The 16,826-nt window shown below is 37.9% G+C and overlaps 1 protein-coding gene across 1 annotated transcript; it reads left to right on the top strand.

Moving 5' to 3' along the window:
• The first annotated feature begins 9,801 nt into the window (after positions 1-9,801).
• On the top strand, positions 9,802-15,414 carry LOC145112713 (protein SOSEKI 5-like). The gene is made up of 4 exons (XM_079048848.1): positions 9,802-10,290; positions 10,356-10,425; positions 10,523-11,416; positions 15,318-15,414. Exons 1-4 carry the CDS (start codon positions 10,038-10,040, stop codon positions 15,397-15,399), a joined length of 1,299 nt encoding a protein of 432 aa, XP_078904974.1. The 5' UTR covers positions 9,802-10,037; the 3' UTR covers positions 15,400-15,414.
• Positions 15,415-16,826: the final 1,412 nt, after the last annotated feature.

Raw genomic sequence — 16,826 nt, forward strand, 5'->3', positions numbered from 1 at the left:
AATAATCTTAACCAAGTTGTAGAATATGTCTCAAGGGTTCCGTACATATAAAGAACGCCGAAATCCGAGTTATAACGAAGAAGTTATGACCCGTCGAAGTTTCGCGACGGAACCGGCACGACACCGGGAAGCGTATATAGTGAATTTACGATAGAGCGTCTTTTAGCCTTAGCGAACTAAACGAAAGTCGTAGAATACGTTAAACTGAGAGCGTCCATAAAAAGAACACCCAAATCTGACTTCGTATGAGGAAGTTATGATTTTTCGAAGTTTCGGCTTAACAGTGTACAGCCCGAAATTCGAATATAAGATCGAGCGGTTTTTAGCCGAAACAACCTAAACGAGAATCGAAGATCTCATTAATAGTAGCGTAACGATAAAAAGACAGAAGAAAACGGACATCGGATGAAGAAGTTATGAATTTTAACGGACCAATCTTGTCCTGGCCTGTTAATAATATAATTTTTAAAATAAAGTCAAAATTAGCCGACGGAGTCTAAACAAAAGTTGTAGAGTACGTTCCTGCCTACACGTGGATATAAAGAACGCCAAAAACGGAGATCGTACGCGAGAGTTACGAATTTTTAAAGATTTCACTTGAATTTGCGAAGCTGATGATAGAAGTACTGACGTGGCGCATTTCCAGCCGTCGATTGCTGATCGCAGATAGCCTTCAGATGAAGGACACGTCGCCTCGCCATTACGCCCCGCGTCCGAGGTCGGGTACGCCCAGCGTACTTCGGACCTTATCCATTCCGATGCAAGTGCGAGCCAGCTGGTGCGAGCTGGCACCCTCATCCGAACTACGCCCAGCGTAGTGCTGCTGAACGCGCAGCGTAGTCCGAAGGTGCTGAGCCTATAAATAGATGCGAAGGGTTCCGAGGAAAATGCACCAAAATCACTTCTCTCTCTAGTTTCTTTCTCTCTCTAGGATCCCACACCCCTCCTAAACCCCCTAGCTCCCGGAGTCCCGAGAAAGAGGGTCTTTCGGTTTGGAAACGCTGCTCCAAACGAAGCCCGGTTTTCTATAAAACCCGTTGTAAATGAGCTATGCCTACGCTATTTTTAATATAGCTTTTATTTAATTATAGAAACATTATTAGGACTTTAAAATAATTATTTGGGCTATTATTATGAGTTATATAGGGTGTTGTTTAACGCTTATATAATAATAATAATAGCTAGACTATTAATTAGTCACGGTTAACGTTAGACTAAACCCTAGTGGTATTGATACTAGGTTTTGTCAAGGGAAAATTGTTTTGAGATAACGAAGCGATGTCCGAGTTCCGAGTCACCACCTTTCAGGTGAGTGCATAGTTACTTTCATCTTACACATAGATATGAAGTATTTTATATAAATTACGTGCTATGTGTGCATACTATCTGAATACTTGTTGTCTATGCTGGAAGATTGATTTTATACATGTTTTAAAATGATTTAAACTGTATATGTATTTTATATCTACAAATATGTTGGGTATGACATGGGTAGATGAATAATGAGAGATAAAAGATGATGTGAGCAAACATTGGCAGCTGTAGACTTAGTGCCTAATAAATAACATCGGCAGCTATGGACTTAGTGCCTATTGGATAAACACTGGTAGCTATGGACTGAGTACCTATTAGGTAAACACATGTGGCTATGGACTTAGTACCTGTTAGGTGTTGGTAGCTATGGACTTAGTACCTGGTAGCTATGGACTTAGTGCCTGTTAGATAAACGTTGGTAGCAATGGACTTAGTACCTACACTGGTAGCTATGGATTTAGTACCTGATGAATGAACTTTAGCAGCTATGGGTTTAGTGCATTGGCAGCTATGGAATTAGTGCCTGTCTTATAAACCCTGGAAGTAAGGGACTTCGAAATGAACGAATGCAGGATAGATGACTCTTAGGGTAGACCCTTAAGAGTAAGGAAGATAATGGGGATGGGTAATTGGGTTGATTGTTTGATGTTTAAATATAATAATTATATTATTGTGGGTTGAAAACCCTATGTACTCACCAGGTTTCCTAACCTCGATACGAAGCTACTTTACACTGAGAGATTTAAAAGAGATGTAGATCACTAGTGTAAATAATGTAAGTTCTGTTTATGATTTATGTTTCTATATTGACAATGACATCCCAATGTTTTGAAAATGAATAAAAATACATTTCCTCGGAAATGCTTTGATAACCTATTTATCATGTTTTCTGGGAACAAATTCCGCAACATTTTTGTTAAAAGAAGTACTCTGATTTTTATAAATCATAAACAAAATCGGTCTTTTCTGGCCGTGAAAATGGGGATGTCACATAGTTCATTCAAGGAAGGAGTGTTAGGATATAGGTACTGATGTTCAAACCATCAAACAAAGCCATAAACTCCATCATGTGGAGTTTACGGCCGTAAACATGGAGTTTACGGCCGTAAACTCAACCATGGCCGTAAACCCCTCCTATATATATGAGAGCACTTCATTTTCCTCATTATTTTCCTTCCTTGGCCGAAATCTCTTCAGACTCTCTCAAGTATCATCAAGGTCTTCATCCAAATCCTCCAAAAACGTAAGTGTTCTTCCCTCTAGTTGTTGTTATCCTTCTTAATCATGTATCATCCTCATGATTCATCCATGAAAACATCCCTTTTGTCTAGATCTTCATAATCTTTAACTTTCACCAAGAACACCAAGAACACACTAGTGTTTTTGGACCAAAAATCAACCCTTTCAAGCTTCAATATCATGAGTACTCCTTCCTTAACTTGTTGTATGCTAGAAGCACTTGATTTACACTTTGAAATCATCCATTTCTCAAGAACAATAGGAGTTTATGGCCAAGAGCATCTCCCTTGGCCGTAAACCCTTATATAGGTGCCATTTTGGCCATAAACTCTTCTAGAAGCTAAGCTTGTGACCTAGAACACTTCCTTGATGCAAATAAGACCTTATCACACACTTGGTTACAAGATGCCTTGAATTTACGGCCGTAAACTCATAGGGCCGTAAACCCTATGGCCGTAAACTCCATGAGACATACCACTTGGGCCGTAAACTCCTCTTTGTGGCCGTACACTCCCCTTAGATGAATCACATGTGATTCTAACACTTGGTCCAAGTGTTTCTTAGTCCCTAAAGGTGTTTCCTTGCGTGTAGTTGCTTCTAAACCCTATATTCATACCAATATATGCCATTATATGTCGTTTAGGATTTGTTTGTGTCTCGGGACTTCATTCGTGGAACTTCTCATCCTTACGCGAAGCTGTAATAGAATCACCCACATAAGGTGAGTCCATACCCCTATAATCAATCTTTTAAATGTTCTAAATGCTTTTAGGGGGGGGGGGAATACAAGTAGAATACAATTGTGTAAATGTTTTGTGATAAACATCATTTTAAGGATTACTTATGTGTTTTTAAGTGATCAATTCATTGCAAAAACTTTTTTAAAAGTTATGCTACTTTATGTTTTATAAAACTCCGTTTTTAAAGTGAAATCAAAACTTAGTAGATAAATAAGTCTTTATTTCAAGGTTGTAACAATTCAAACAAACATACTAGTAAACTATAATAGGTATAGTTTAGGGATTCAGTTCATACTATAACCATAACAGAAGGAACATACTATAACTATAACAGAAGGAACATACTATAACGATAACATAGAGAACATACTCAGGACGGAAGAAGGAACATACTATAACTATAACAGAAGGAACGTACTATAACTATAACAGAAGAACAAATCACGAAATTACTCAGGAATACCGTATTTGCATAAACCAAAGTACGAATACCACGTACATGGGTTAGCAAACACGAGGTACAACGTCATACCGGGTTTCAATAACAACGGTACAAATACAACGTACCAGGGTTACCAACTTTAAGAATGACACTTACGTAAAATTCAAGTTAACAAACATAAAGTAATAACATATTATTCCGGGTTTGCACAAACAAAGGTACAAATACAACGTACCACGGTTAGCAAACACGAGGTACAACGTCATACCGGGTTTCAATAACAAAGGTACAAATACAACGTACCAGGGTTAGCAAACACGAGGTACAACGTCATACCGGGTTTCAATAACAACGGTACAAATACAGCGTACCAGGGTTAGCAAACTTGAATAATGACACTTTCATCATACCGTGTTTCAATAACAAAGGTACGAATACCACGTACCAAGGTTAGCAAACACGATGTATGATACAGGAAAATCATTAAACATAAGTAAAATGTGAAACATAAACATTCAGTTAGAAGGTGACTTATAATGCTAACTTTATGATTACTCGGTAAATACATCAAGAATATATATTCATTGAGTCCAACAGATAGTAGAATGTGTGCTTTCCACTTCATTCTCTGTTCCTTCTTTGGTTGTGGGTTTAGAGCAGATGCATCCAGTCTACTATCTATTCGATCTTGACTAAATATATATTTCGTATACACCAAGTAATCATAAGGAGTACCAGGTATAGGTCAGATCATAGTATACAAATTCAATACATTGTTTTCTAGTACAAAAACATACTTTCAGATAGAACATTGAGTAAACTAAACTAGAAACTTAACAGTGAAAGGTTTAATCCATTTTATTAAACTAGTAAAAATTAAAGAATCTTAAGAGGTTACTTCTATAATACCTTAGTTTATACATCAGAGTTATATATATGTAATATCCAACAAATAGTTAGATGTGTGCTTTCCGCCTTACTTCCTGTTCCTTGTTTGGTTGTGGGCTTAGGGCAGATTCACACAGTTAACTATCTGTTCGATATTAGATCATATATAACTAGTGTAAACTAAGTGATTATAGAAGGAACTATTTTGGATACTATTTTTACTAAAGGAACTATTACAGTTAACTCCGTGAGTACCAAAGGAATGCACCAAAGTTATATGCAATGAAGATCTAACAAACAATGGGATGTGTGCTTTCCGCCTTACTTCCTGTTCCTTGTTTGGTTGTGGGCTTAGGGCAGATTCACACAATCGATTGTTTGTTTGATCTATATTCTATATAACTTATATTCATTTAGTACTCATAGAAAGGATTGTAGAGTCATTTATACTTATCTTTCATCATATCAGAAGGTATAGGATCTTCTGAGGAACAGGCGAACTTTTCTAAAAGAGCTTTCAAGTTACTAATACATCACTTAAACACTTATGAACTCACCAGCTTAAATGCTGATCTACTCTTTCAAAATAACTTGTATTCTCAGGAAACTAGTAGACAGGTACGCGTGCTGGGATTCTGAAGATGGAGCAGTATAGCTTCATGTTTTATTATGTTATTTACTTTGTAGTCTATCTTATGTGAACCACATACTTTGTAAACACTTTCTTTCTAATGAAATGGTTGTTTGTTACTTTGATTACTATGATACATGTCCTGTGATACTATACATGTTGTCCTCCGCCCCCGAACGTTTCCGCCGTTCCGGTTTGGGGGTGTGACACTACCCGGCATCGGACCTTGGTCCGGAACGTACTAACATACATATACGGGCCGACATTGGTGCCTTCGACCCGTTTATACAGGAGGAAACTCACCTCACTGTCAGCTGATAGCTGAAACGTCACTGCCCCGGATTCAGCTCTATACACTACCTGAATCAAAAAAAAACCCTTAGATACCATTCCATACTCATAACACTTAAGGGTCAACTCTGGTCAAGTCAAAGTTAAAGTCAAGTCAAAGTCAACGTCAAGTCAACCGCTCCGAGTTGACTCAACTCGTCGAGTTTACCCTTCAACTCGTCGAGTTCCCATGAATCACAGAATCGTGAACTCGCGATCTAACTCATCGACCTTTCCTCCAACTTGTCGAGTTTCTCCTTCTCAACCGAAACTGGACTTTCCCAGTACAACTCGTCGAGTTCCCTTGTGGACTCGCCGTGTTCCTTCAACAAAATCGGGAATGTTCGACCCAACTTGCCGAGTTCCTCCATGAACTCGCCGAGTTACTCATAGTTCTTAGTCTATTAAGCCATTTCCTCATATATAAGGTTCCAGAATATAGATCTATGTTGTTTCCATGGCATACATCTGTAAAGTCGACAACTTGATGGCTTTGCATGCCTCAAATGGACCCAATCTCGAGATATAGCAACCTACTTCTATGGATATGGTCTTTTCTTGGACAAGAACGGGTTCAGGACCTTTTTTATGAATCTAAGGACCAAGTAACACTGAGAATAGGAGTTTGTAGCATCATGACTATGAAGGTTATCATGCTCCATCAATGGCATCAAAAAGATCCATAAAACAACACTAATATAGATCTAAGCTATTAATCATCAAGTTTGGGACTTTTTACCTCAGAAAGTTGCCAAAGACGGACGAGATCCCAGATCTAGTGCTTCTCCTCAAGCTCAATGACCTTCTAGTTCTTCCAAGTCCTTCACCAAGCACAAGAACACACAAAAATCCACTCAAAACCTCTAGTTTCTCAACAAGGAGCTCACAATACGATTTAGGGTTTTAGGGAGGCTGATGAGGGCTGGTGGGAAAATATTAAGTCCTTTAAATAGGGTGCAGAACCCTAGAAATTAGGGTTTCATCCCAGCCGGTCTACTCGTCGAGTAGGTTACTTAAATCACGCAGCCCATATGATCTCTACCCGACGAGTTTGGGGCTTCCAACTCGTCGAGTTGCTCATATAATTTGAATAAATAGTAATTTAAATATATACTAGGATCCAGGCGTTACAAAAAGGCACCCTTAAGCTTTTTTTCACCAAGCAACTCTCCCCATCTACCTTGAACATGTTTCTAGACTTTTGTAAGTCCCCAATATCCAATCTTTATGTTATTTATCTCTAGATCTAGCTCTTTTATCCCTAAATCTTCATGGTGTGAGAAATTGGAGGGTTGGATCTCATAAAGTTGGCAACTGTATGGATCCATGTGATTATTCTAGTGTCATATGCTCCAAATCTGAGGATCTATGTATTTTTTGGTTCCATGCTCAAGTTTAAGTCCTTATTGCCATGATTTTGACCTAAAATAGAAGGAACATGCATTGGACATGCATGTTCATAAAGCTACAATTTTTAGGTCTTATTAGGAGTAAGAATCCCTTCTGGAAACTTTGGGTCAGCAATTTTGGAGATTGGGTGCTTAATTAGTGTCTTTATGCATTTAGTCATCCTTAAGGAATTAAGGTTTGGGATCTTGACTTGTTGAGGAGTCTTAATGGATAAAGTTGGAAACTTTATCCATCAAGACCATGGTAAGGACCAGATCTAGGCTTTGGAGCTCTTGAAGTTGTATGAAATGGTTTAATGGATTAAGCTGTCCAGACCAGTCTGCACGGCGTGGCCTTAGGTTGCCACGACGTGGCGACTGGTTAGGAACCCGTCTGCCTTGTTGTTTAGCAGCCATAATGTGGCCAAAGATAGCCATGACGTGGCGACCAGCTGGAGGTTGACTTTTGACCGTTGATTGTTGACTTTGACCAAGTTTGACTTTAGGTCATTTGGGGTATTTTGAGTAGTATATTGAGGCTTGGTCCCTGTGTTGTACAGGTGACCCGTAGAGTCGGTACCTAGAGCAACATTCAGTTCAACTATCTTTTGGGTATTGAGGTGAGTTTTCCTCACTTTACTCATAGGTCGAAGGCACCAAGGCCGACCCACTATGTTGGATGATGTATCCTGGTATATAAGATGTTGTTATGTTGTAGTAATCTATAGATATGTCTATTTGTCGGTTTTTGGTTATATGATTATCTATTTGCTAGCTATACATTTATTTTTTGTATATATCGAGATAATATGGTTGGGTCGAGGCAATAAAGCTTTATGCGGAAGCCAACAAATCTAGGAGAAATCCAGACATAAGTTGAGGGTCGGGAGGGCATTCCAGACTTATGATGTAGGCTTGGGAGCAATCCAGACATAAGCTGAGGGTCGGGAGGGCAATCCAAACTTATGTTGTGGGCTTAAGGGATAATCCAATCTGATGACTGTGGACCCAAGGGTAATGAAGCCCGATGGCTATGGGCCCAATATGCATGTTGTTATATGTTTGTGTATGGGGTACTTTGAGGGAACTCACTAAGCTTTGGCTTACAGTTTAACTTTATGGTTTCAGGTATATCATAGGACATGGGCAAGGCGAAGGCGTGATTGTGCACATCATCCTAGATTCTATATGACTTATGATTTTGGGATACTCTTATTCATGTTTATGGTTTTGAGAAACTATGTTTTTATGTAGCTTATAGGTTTTGGAATGGTTTGAAAAATGAAAATTTTAGTCATGATTTTGAGATGCTACACAAAGAATTCAGCTTATATGTTCACCAAGGTAGTTACCACTGAGAAGTTGAAGCTTTGCATAGCTTCAAATGGCCTTCCAGAGGTTTAAAGATAAGGACTTGGCAGAGAGAGATATAGATAGATAGAGAGAGAGAGAGAGAGTACTTTGAGGAATGGCGAAATTTGAATGGCAGATAAAGTTGTTGAAGCCTTCAAGTGGGAGATTGTTGGGATATGAAGTCTTGTCTAACATGGAGCACTTAGAATCAAGTGGAACACTTGGATGGATCATTTTGAGTTTAATGGAGCACTTAGAACTCAATGGAGCACTTAGGGTTCATGGAGCAAGTGTCAAATGAACAAATCATCTGAGAAGGCATTGAATCACCTGACAAAGAAACATATCAAGTGCTAAAGGAACAGATCGTCTAAAGGGGAGTTTGGAGCAAATTGGAGCACTTGGAGCAACATGTTGCTCATGGAATTTGCTCACACGATGTTGCTCATGGAAGTTGCTCAAGTGATGTTGCTCATGGAAGTTACCCGCGATGATGCTCATGAAAGATGCTCGCGGATGATGCTCATGGAAGATTCTCGCATATGATGCTCGTGGAAGATCCTCATGTGTTTGAAGATTCTAGAAGCACCCACATGACATTACTTGATTGGTTGAAATTCAGGGCAACGCCTTTATGGGCTAATTATGGATGGGACTGTCCAATCATAATTAAGGTTTCTCATGCTGGCCTATAAATATGCTCATATTCTCATCATTGTAAAATTGCTAGATTTCTATGAGAGCTCAAAGTAAGATATAATTTTGAGTGTTTGTAATAGTTCCACAAAGCTAATAAAATCCCCTCTCTCGTTCGCCCGTAGACGTAGGTCACCTTGACCGAACCACGTTAAATATTGTGTTCCTTTGATTTATGTTCTTTTTTTGAAGTCTTAGTTCTGCAAGTTCACCGAAGTTTGTTTTGATATTTGTTTGAAGAGTTTAACTTGTTTTGTTGAAACCTAACACGACATTGTGTAGACATTTCTCTTTCAAAAAAAATACACAACATTGGGTCGTTCATGTTCGTTTTACACAAAAATTGTCGTCTCGTGTCAACTAAAAATACGACACAGACATCCCATTTTTATCTCTATTATTTGATATCTCAGTATATATATCCTAAAGTTTTGTATATCCAATATTCTGGATTTTTCAGTTATCAAAATCAAACTATTCCAAAAAAAAAAAATTAAATATCCAATTTTGAATGCATTTACTAAGGATTATTGAACTCAAATTTTCAAATTTCTCAATCAAAACATAATTTCTCAAAAAAATATATAGCAATTGAAAATTTCAAATTTCACAACCAACATAAAATTTCGTAGAAGTCTAAAGTTATGATAAAAAAAAACGTACGGTGCGAATATCAATGCATCGATAAGAAATCAAAAACTATAGTTGTTAAAAAGGTTGAATAATGAATTTCATTGACAAGTCAATCAATATACAATAGACAATAACATAAAATAAAATGAATTCTATTCACATGTCAATCAAAATTAAACCCCCAGCTACCTACAAACCTACAGTATACATACATAAACACCACCATATGGCCTATGGATTCAGTAGCAACGGATAAACGACAACCACCACCAGTCTCATCTCCTCCTCCAGTCCTCCTCCTTTTGTTTCTTAGTGCATTGTCTCCAGCATCACATTTTGAATAAATCTTCTCTCCGCCTTTCCCTCCTTCCTTCAAACTTCAAATGGAGGTCATCCCGAAATCAACCAGGACGACGACAGAGCTCCACCACATGTCTAACAAGTGGAAACAGAAACACCACAACACAGCCGATCAACGCAGCCCTGAACGGACAAAAGTCTGGATCGAACCTCCTCCTCCTCACAACAGACTCCGTAAAGTACCTGTTGTTTACTACCTCACTCGTAATGGCCACCTCGAACATCCTCATTTCGTTGAGGTTCCTATCTCCTCCTCTGAAGGACTTTATCTTCGAGGTAAACTTCGATTTTTCAATATCCATTACGTGTTCTAGTTATTGAATTTTGTTTTGGAATTTTAGATGTAATCGATCGCCTTAATTCTCTACGTGGAAAAGGAATGGCTGCGTTGTACTCATGGTCTTCTAAAAGGTTAGTCATAATTCTGATTTCAAATTGTAATCACTATCATGATTCAATGAACAGCGGAATTGATTTGATTTGATTTGATTGTATCTCTGTGGTTTAGGAGTTATAAAAACGGATTCGTTTGGCACGATTTGTCGGAGAATGATTTTATTTACCCGGCGCACGGCCAAGAGTATATTCTGAAAGGATCGGAGCTCTTCGACGTCCCCGGCGGTGGCACCCAGTTCAGTTCCAAATCCGACGAAAATGTTTCATCCATTTCGAAAAGATCATCGTCTTCCGGGACATTAAAATCCATCGACGAGTTTGATTTCTCAGTTGGCAGGAGCAGGAGGAACCAATCATGGAGTGCAATCGATCTTCATGAGTACAAAGTCTACACCGGCGAGTCCTCCGCCGGTAGAGTCGCTGCCGACGCCTCCACTCAAACCGACGAAAGCCTCCGTCGCCGGAGAGCGATGATCAGCGAACTCGAAGAAGAAGATAAACCAAACGAATCGTATCAAGACAACGCGAGTTCCGAGCTAAGCCGCAACGAGATTTCACCACCGCCGTCGGATTCTAGCCCGGAAACCCTAGAGTCGTTGATGAAATCCGATGATAAACTAATCCTAAGGCCAGAAACAGAGTCAGAGATGATCTCCACGATCAATCCAACGGCCGGAAATAAAATCAAAGCACCATCGGTGCTGATGCAGCTGATTTCTTGCGGTTCAATATCTTTCCGGGATTGTGGACCGGGAAAAAGAAACCCGAGTTTTTCGCTCGGTTCACAGTACAAGGCATGTATGCTGCCACGTGGAGAAGAGGTGAATGATCAAGTGGAGGAGGGTGCAGGGGAAACAACAAGTGAAAATGCTGTCGTTCCTGAAAGAAAAAACAAGGGAAGTAAAAAAATGATGGAAGATAAAGAATATTTCAGCGGGAGCTTAATCGAGACAAAAAAGGACGAATTTCCAGCTTTAAAGCGATCTAATTCCTATAATGCAGATGGGTAAAATTCGAAAGTAAAATCTTATTAATTTATTTATTTTTGAAATTTTCTTGTAATTTAGTGTGACTTTTACTTTCACTTGCAGTTCATTTACCCATGAAATTTGTCTAACTATGTGTATGTTTAAGAAAAGTTATAATAATAATTGTTAAAATTTATAAGAAATAAAACTGAGAGTTTTTATTTATAAGAAAATTTTATAATAATATTTGTTAAAATTTAAAAGATATAAAATCAAGAGTTTTTTTATAAAAGATCTTATATTTTGATTTTTTTAGACATATTTTTTTCAAAAAAAGTCTTGGTAGCTGGTTTCAAAACTAAAATAATACTAATAATAGATAAAAATAAGGTTTTTTTTTTTTTTTTTTTTGTGAAAAAAAGTATAATTATTTAGGTCTATAAAAAAAGTTAAATGTAAAAAACCGTAATTGAAGTCAAACTTACAAATGTCATTCACTTTTTGTATCAAGATTCGGATTTCAGAAAATATACGAAAGGAATCCACTTTTTACCCCATAGTCATTTCCACTTCAACTTGGGGTTGTACACTTTCCTTAAATATCCATCTCTGAATCAATCAGTAATAATTCAGTATACGACTCTCAATAATATCTCAAATTATTTTATTTTATCACAATATCATTAAATACACTACTGAACACCTCATACTCAATAAGTCAATAGTAGTTATCAGATCAAGACTTGTTCCTGCAAATAAATGTACAAAAAATCATTTTAGTCGACGAAAAAGGTCGAAACAAAAAATAAAAAAATCTACTGTCATTGTTATAAAGAGTGAAACATTTTTAATGGGTAAATTAATTTGCGAACCAAAAAGTTATTAAGTAGTTAAGATGCTATCTACAAATGTTTATACATGTTAGTAAATGTTTTAAGGACATTACATGTGCATGATTGCTATTAAACCTTATTAATTTGTTACGAAATGCTATTAGTTGCTATATATCTCATCTTTGAAGCTTATGTTATATATTCAATATTTTATTTGAAATAATCCAAAGTATTATATAATTGCGTATGATTATTATTGATATAATATCGCTGAAGCCCTACAAACTATCTTGTTTTGGTTAAAAAGATCTCTTATAGGTTTTTTGGTAGTTTAAGGATATCTCCAACCCTACACTAAAAAATCACTTTTACATTATAAATTACACTATAATTCTCTGACCATACATTATAGCTAACATTATATATAGTGTTGGATTTTAGTGTGACACTATATATAGTGTTGGATTTTAGTGTTATACTAAATATAGTGTTGAATAAAAAACAATATACTTAGAATATTCTTTTTAGTATTAAATATATCGTAATGGGTTGAAAGACTTTAGTGTATAAACTATCTTTTACACTATAATTATAGATATAGTGTAAAAAAATAATGTTAAGGGTTGGAGATGGTCTACAGACAAAAACTCTATACTACCCGCCAAAAAAAGACATGACTTGTAAGAACCCGTCTCCATTGATGATGTGAATTTTTCTTTAGTAAAAAAAGGTATTACAGAAAATTCCAACTGCTATCCACTCGAATCTAAACAATCGTCTCTCTTTCTCTCTCTCTCTCTCTCTCTCTCTCTATATATATATATATATATATATATATATATATATATGTATATATATATATATATATATATATATATCTTTCTCACACACACACACATCTCTTCTGAATATCGATCAAGGTTTCTACGTTTTTTAGAATTACAAACAACAACGTGGCAGATGATTTTAACTCATTTGGGCATGTCGGTGAGCAAACCAAGTTACTATCGGTGAAGGTGAAGTGTATGACCTAGGTGATTGGGTTTAATTTAGAGAACATTAGATTAAACGAAGATGGAGAGCCAAAACTAGTGGTGTGCTATGTGTTGCTGAATGGTTCGGTTGTGCACTGAGGTAGTGGTAGTTAAGAAGCTATCGTTAGCTCTAGGTCACGGAGGTCGTTCAATTGTTCATCAGAAAGGTACTAGTTAACTTGATTTTCTTTATCATTATAGTTTTCAGTTTTTATAGATACATGGAACTTTTAGGCTATCAACGATTGCTGATGTAACGCCCAGACTCTGGTACGCATTTATTTACAAATTATTCTTGTTTGAAAGACTACTCGACGAGTTGGAAGCCCCAGACTCGTCGAGTAGAAGTTAGTCTTGGACGCGGGATTCAGTCACCTACTCGACGAGTCAAGAGCTCTGGACTCGGCGAGTAGGCCTGGCTGAGTGAAACCCTAATTTCGGGGTTTTGCACCCTATTTAAGCATCTTAATCCCCACCCCTTGGCCTCATTTACAACCTCCTTGTCCTAAACCCTAATCCACAAAACCCTAGAGCCTCCCTTGAGTGTGTGAGCCATTTGGAGTGATCTTTGTGCACTTTTGAACCTTGTGGAAGAAGAAGAAGATAGAAGGCTCAAGAGGGAAGGAGTAGATCCATAAGCTACACTCCATTTGCTACATGTTTTGGTAATCAAGTCTCTAACTGGATCATTCTTTTCTTAGATCTATTTACTTCCATTTTATGAGGGTTTTGGTTCAAGAACCTTGGTCTTTGGGATTTGGATGTCCCAAGTGATTTATATTTCAGATCTGGGATCTAGAAGGGGTTCCATGGCATAAAGGTGCAAACTTTATGACCATGGAAGCCCCATGCAAGCTTATAAGCATTAATATGGCCTTTTTAGCCCTAAGAGGCCATTCATGGAAGGAAAGCTAGGAACTTCACGTGTCCAACTGATGTTCAGAGCCTATATCTAGTATAGTGTGCCTTGGTTTAGGGTATTATGGCTTGTGGACCAAGATCTATTTTCTAGAGAGTTAGGGTTTGAGCTAAACCCATTAAGAAGGACTAAGAGCGGGTAAAGTTGGAAACTTTACCCTTAAAAGTGTATTCCCAGTGTGTAGACGAACTTTGGAGCTTGGATCTGAAGGGCAGGAGCTTAATCCATTGAGATGGCTCAATCAGACAAGGGAACTCGACGAGTCCATAGAGGGACTCGACGAGATGTTTTGGGTTGTCTCTTTTTAGCTTAAGGAAAGAGCTCGATGAGTCGGTGAAGGGACTTGGCGAGTTAAATCGGTAGATCGCGATTGTGAGTAGCCTGGAAACTCGACGAGTCAGGGGGAGACTCGACGAGTTAGATCGCGATTTCAGGATCTAGGACTCGACTAGTTGGGTTAACCAGAAGGTTGACTTTGACCCAAGTGTTGACTTTGACCAGGGGTAAAATGGTCATTTTACCCTAGGAAGGATTATCAGATTTTGATTAAGTGTTATTATGAAATTGATAGACGGGGAGTCGCCGGAGCTGCAGTCAGAGATTCCTCACTCGAGTTTTCAGCAGTCAGCCTTGCGAGGTGAGTTTCCTTCAGTAGGAACGGGTCTACGACACCAAGGCCGGCCCGCAGTATGATTATGTTAGTAGTTGAGTGTGGGTGAGGCCCGTATCTCCCAGTTAGCTGAGTGTGGGCGGGGCCCGTATCTCATAGCCTAGTTTGATTATGGATATGTGCCTGATTGATAGAATTAGTTATACTTGTTGTTTGTGTGATACTTGTATGTATGTTTAGTAGCTGAGTGTGGGCAGGGCCCGTATCTCATTGCAGCTGAGTGTGGGCGGGGCCCGTATCTTATAGTAGCCGAGTGTGGGCGGGGCCCGTATCTCCTAGTAGCTGAGTGTGGGCGGGGCCCGTATCTCAGAGTCAGCGGAGTGTGGGTGGGGCCCATATCTCCCAGTTAGCGGAGTGTGGGCCCGTATCTCCATGAGTGTGGGCGGGGCCCGTATCTCCTAGTTGCATGTTTTGTGTATGGTATGTGGTAGTTTGGGGAGACTCACTAAGCTTCGTGCTTACAGTTTTCAGTTTTGGTTTTAGGTACTTCCGGTGGCAAGGGGAAGGGCTCGGGATGATTGCAGTGCACACACCATTTGTTCAGCCTGGGATATTTATACTCTGATGTTTTGATATACATTGATATGATGTTTGAGATATTATGACATGGGTTTTGGATAACTATGGTTTTATTAATAATTAAAAACGAAATTTTTGGTCTGTATTTTTGGGATATTTTAGCTGATTTTTCACAATTCACCTTCGTGGGAACCTTGCTCGGTTCTGTAATTATGTTTTCAGTTCAAAAAATGATTTGAATTACAAGGAGCATTTTTGGTTCTAAAGCCATATTTCCATTATTTTGTTTATGGGGTTTTCTTGAAGCTTTTAACTTCTTCATCCACGACACTATTAATTTTAGGGTTCCTCTGGACCTTCGACTCCGATAGTTACCTAAGCAGTGGTGATTGATTTAGAAATAAAAAACTAGAAATTAGTTTGGATTCATAAATTGAGACAATTATTGTTAGGTTGTCAAACTCAATAAATAAAAGGATACAAAATGAACTCCAAAAACATTTTTACTTTACACTAGAAAAGTAGAACACGTGTAACGTCCTAAAAGTTACAAAGATATTTTTCATTTAAAATAGATTAACTAATTAAAAACCTTATACTTCAAATCATTAAGTGACATTCATTTATTTGAAAACCATAATGTTAACAAAGTTTAGATACAAAACAGCTGAAAACAATATCTTCGATGCGTGTGTATAGTCCCACCAAGTTCATTTCACGAACAACTTGCAAAACATTTAATCCACAACTGTAAGCATAAAGATTAGTGAGTTCCCCAATATACCATATATTTCATCATATATACAATGCATCTACATAAAGTCCTTGACTATAGCGCCGACCTGCCAACTCTCATATCCACATGCATATAACAAACATAATAATCATATATATGAAATAACGGGTCTACTCCAACCCCAAGTGAATGTTATATTTAAAATCATAGTCTTATAGTCACATCCTGCCATAGGCCAAATCATAGTCTTTCCTTGCCAATGTCAGGGGCCAAATCCTGGTCTTTCATACAATTGCTAGAAAGCAATTTTATCATTAAGATATTAATCCTTACAAATCAAAGCTTATAATTTCAGATCTGGTTCTTCCTCGTGACTTAGTGGATAAAGTTTCCAACTTTATTCAATAAGACATTACCACAATGCAAGATCTCTAAACCTAGGTCCAAGTAAATCTTTAAAGGCTAAAATCTTTGTTCATGGGATTAAGAACACCCAAGCTAGGACCTTTTTCTTTCTCAACAGAAGTCTAATGACCATTAGAGTGCCATAACAAGCTCTGGAGTTCCTCAAACTCCAAGAGCATTCATGAAAGAGAACAAATCATCCAAAAAGAGCAATAACTTGAATCTAAAAGAATAAAGATCCAAGTGCAAGCTCTATACCTAAAATGGCTCAGGAATATGAAGGAGATGAAGGATTTAAGCTAACTATTTGCTTCCTTGCACCAATATGAAGT

This window comes from Lactuca virosa, chromosome 5 (assembly GCF_052849685.1).
Source record: "Lactuca virosa cultivar CGN04683 chromosome 5, Lactuca_virosa_CGN04683_v6, whole genome shotgun sequence".
NCBI lineage: Eukaryota > Viridiplantae > Streptophyta > Magnoliopsida > Asterales > Asteraceae > Lactuca > Lactuca virosa.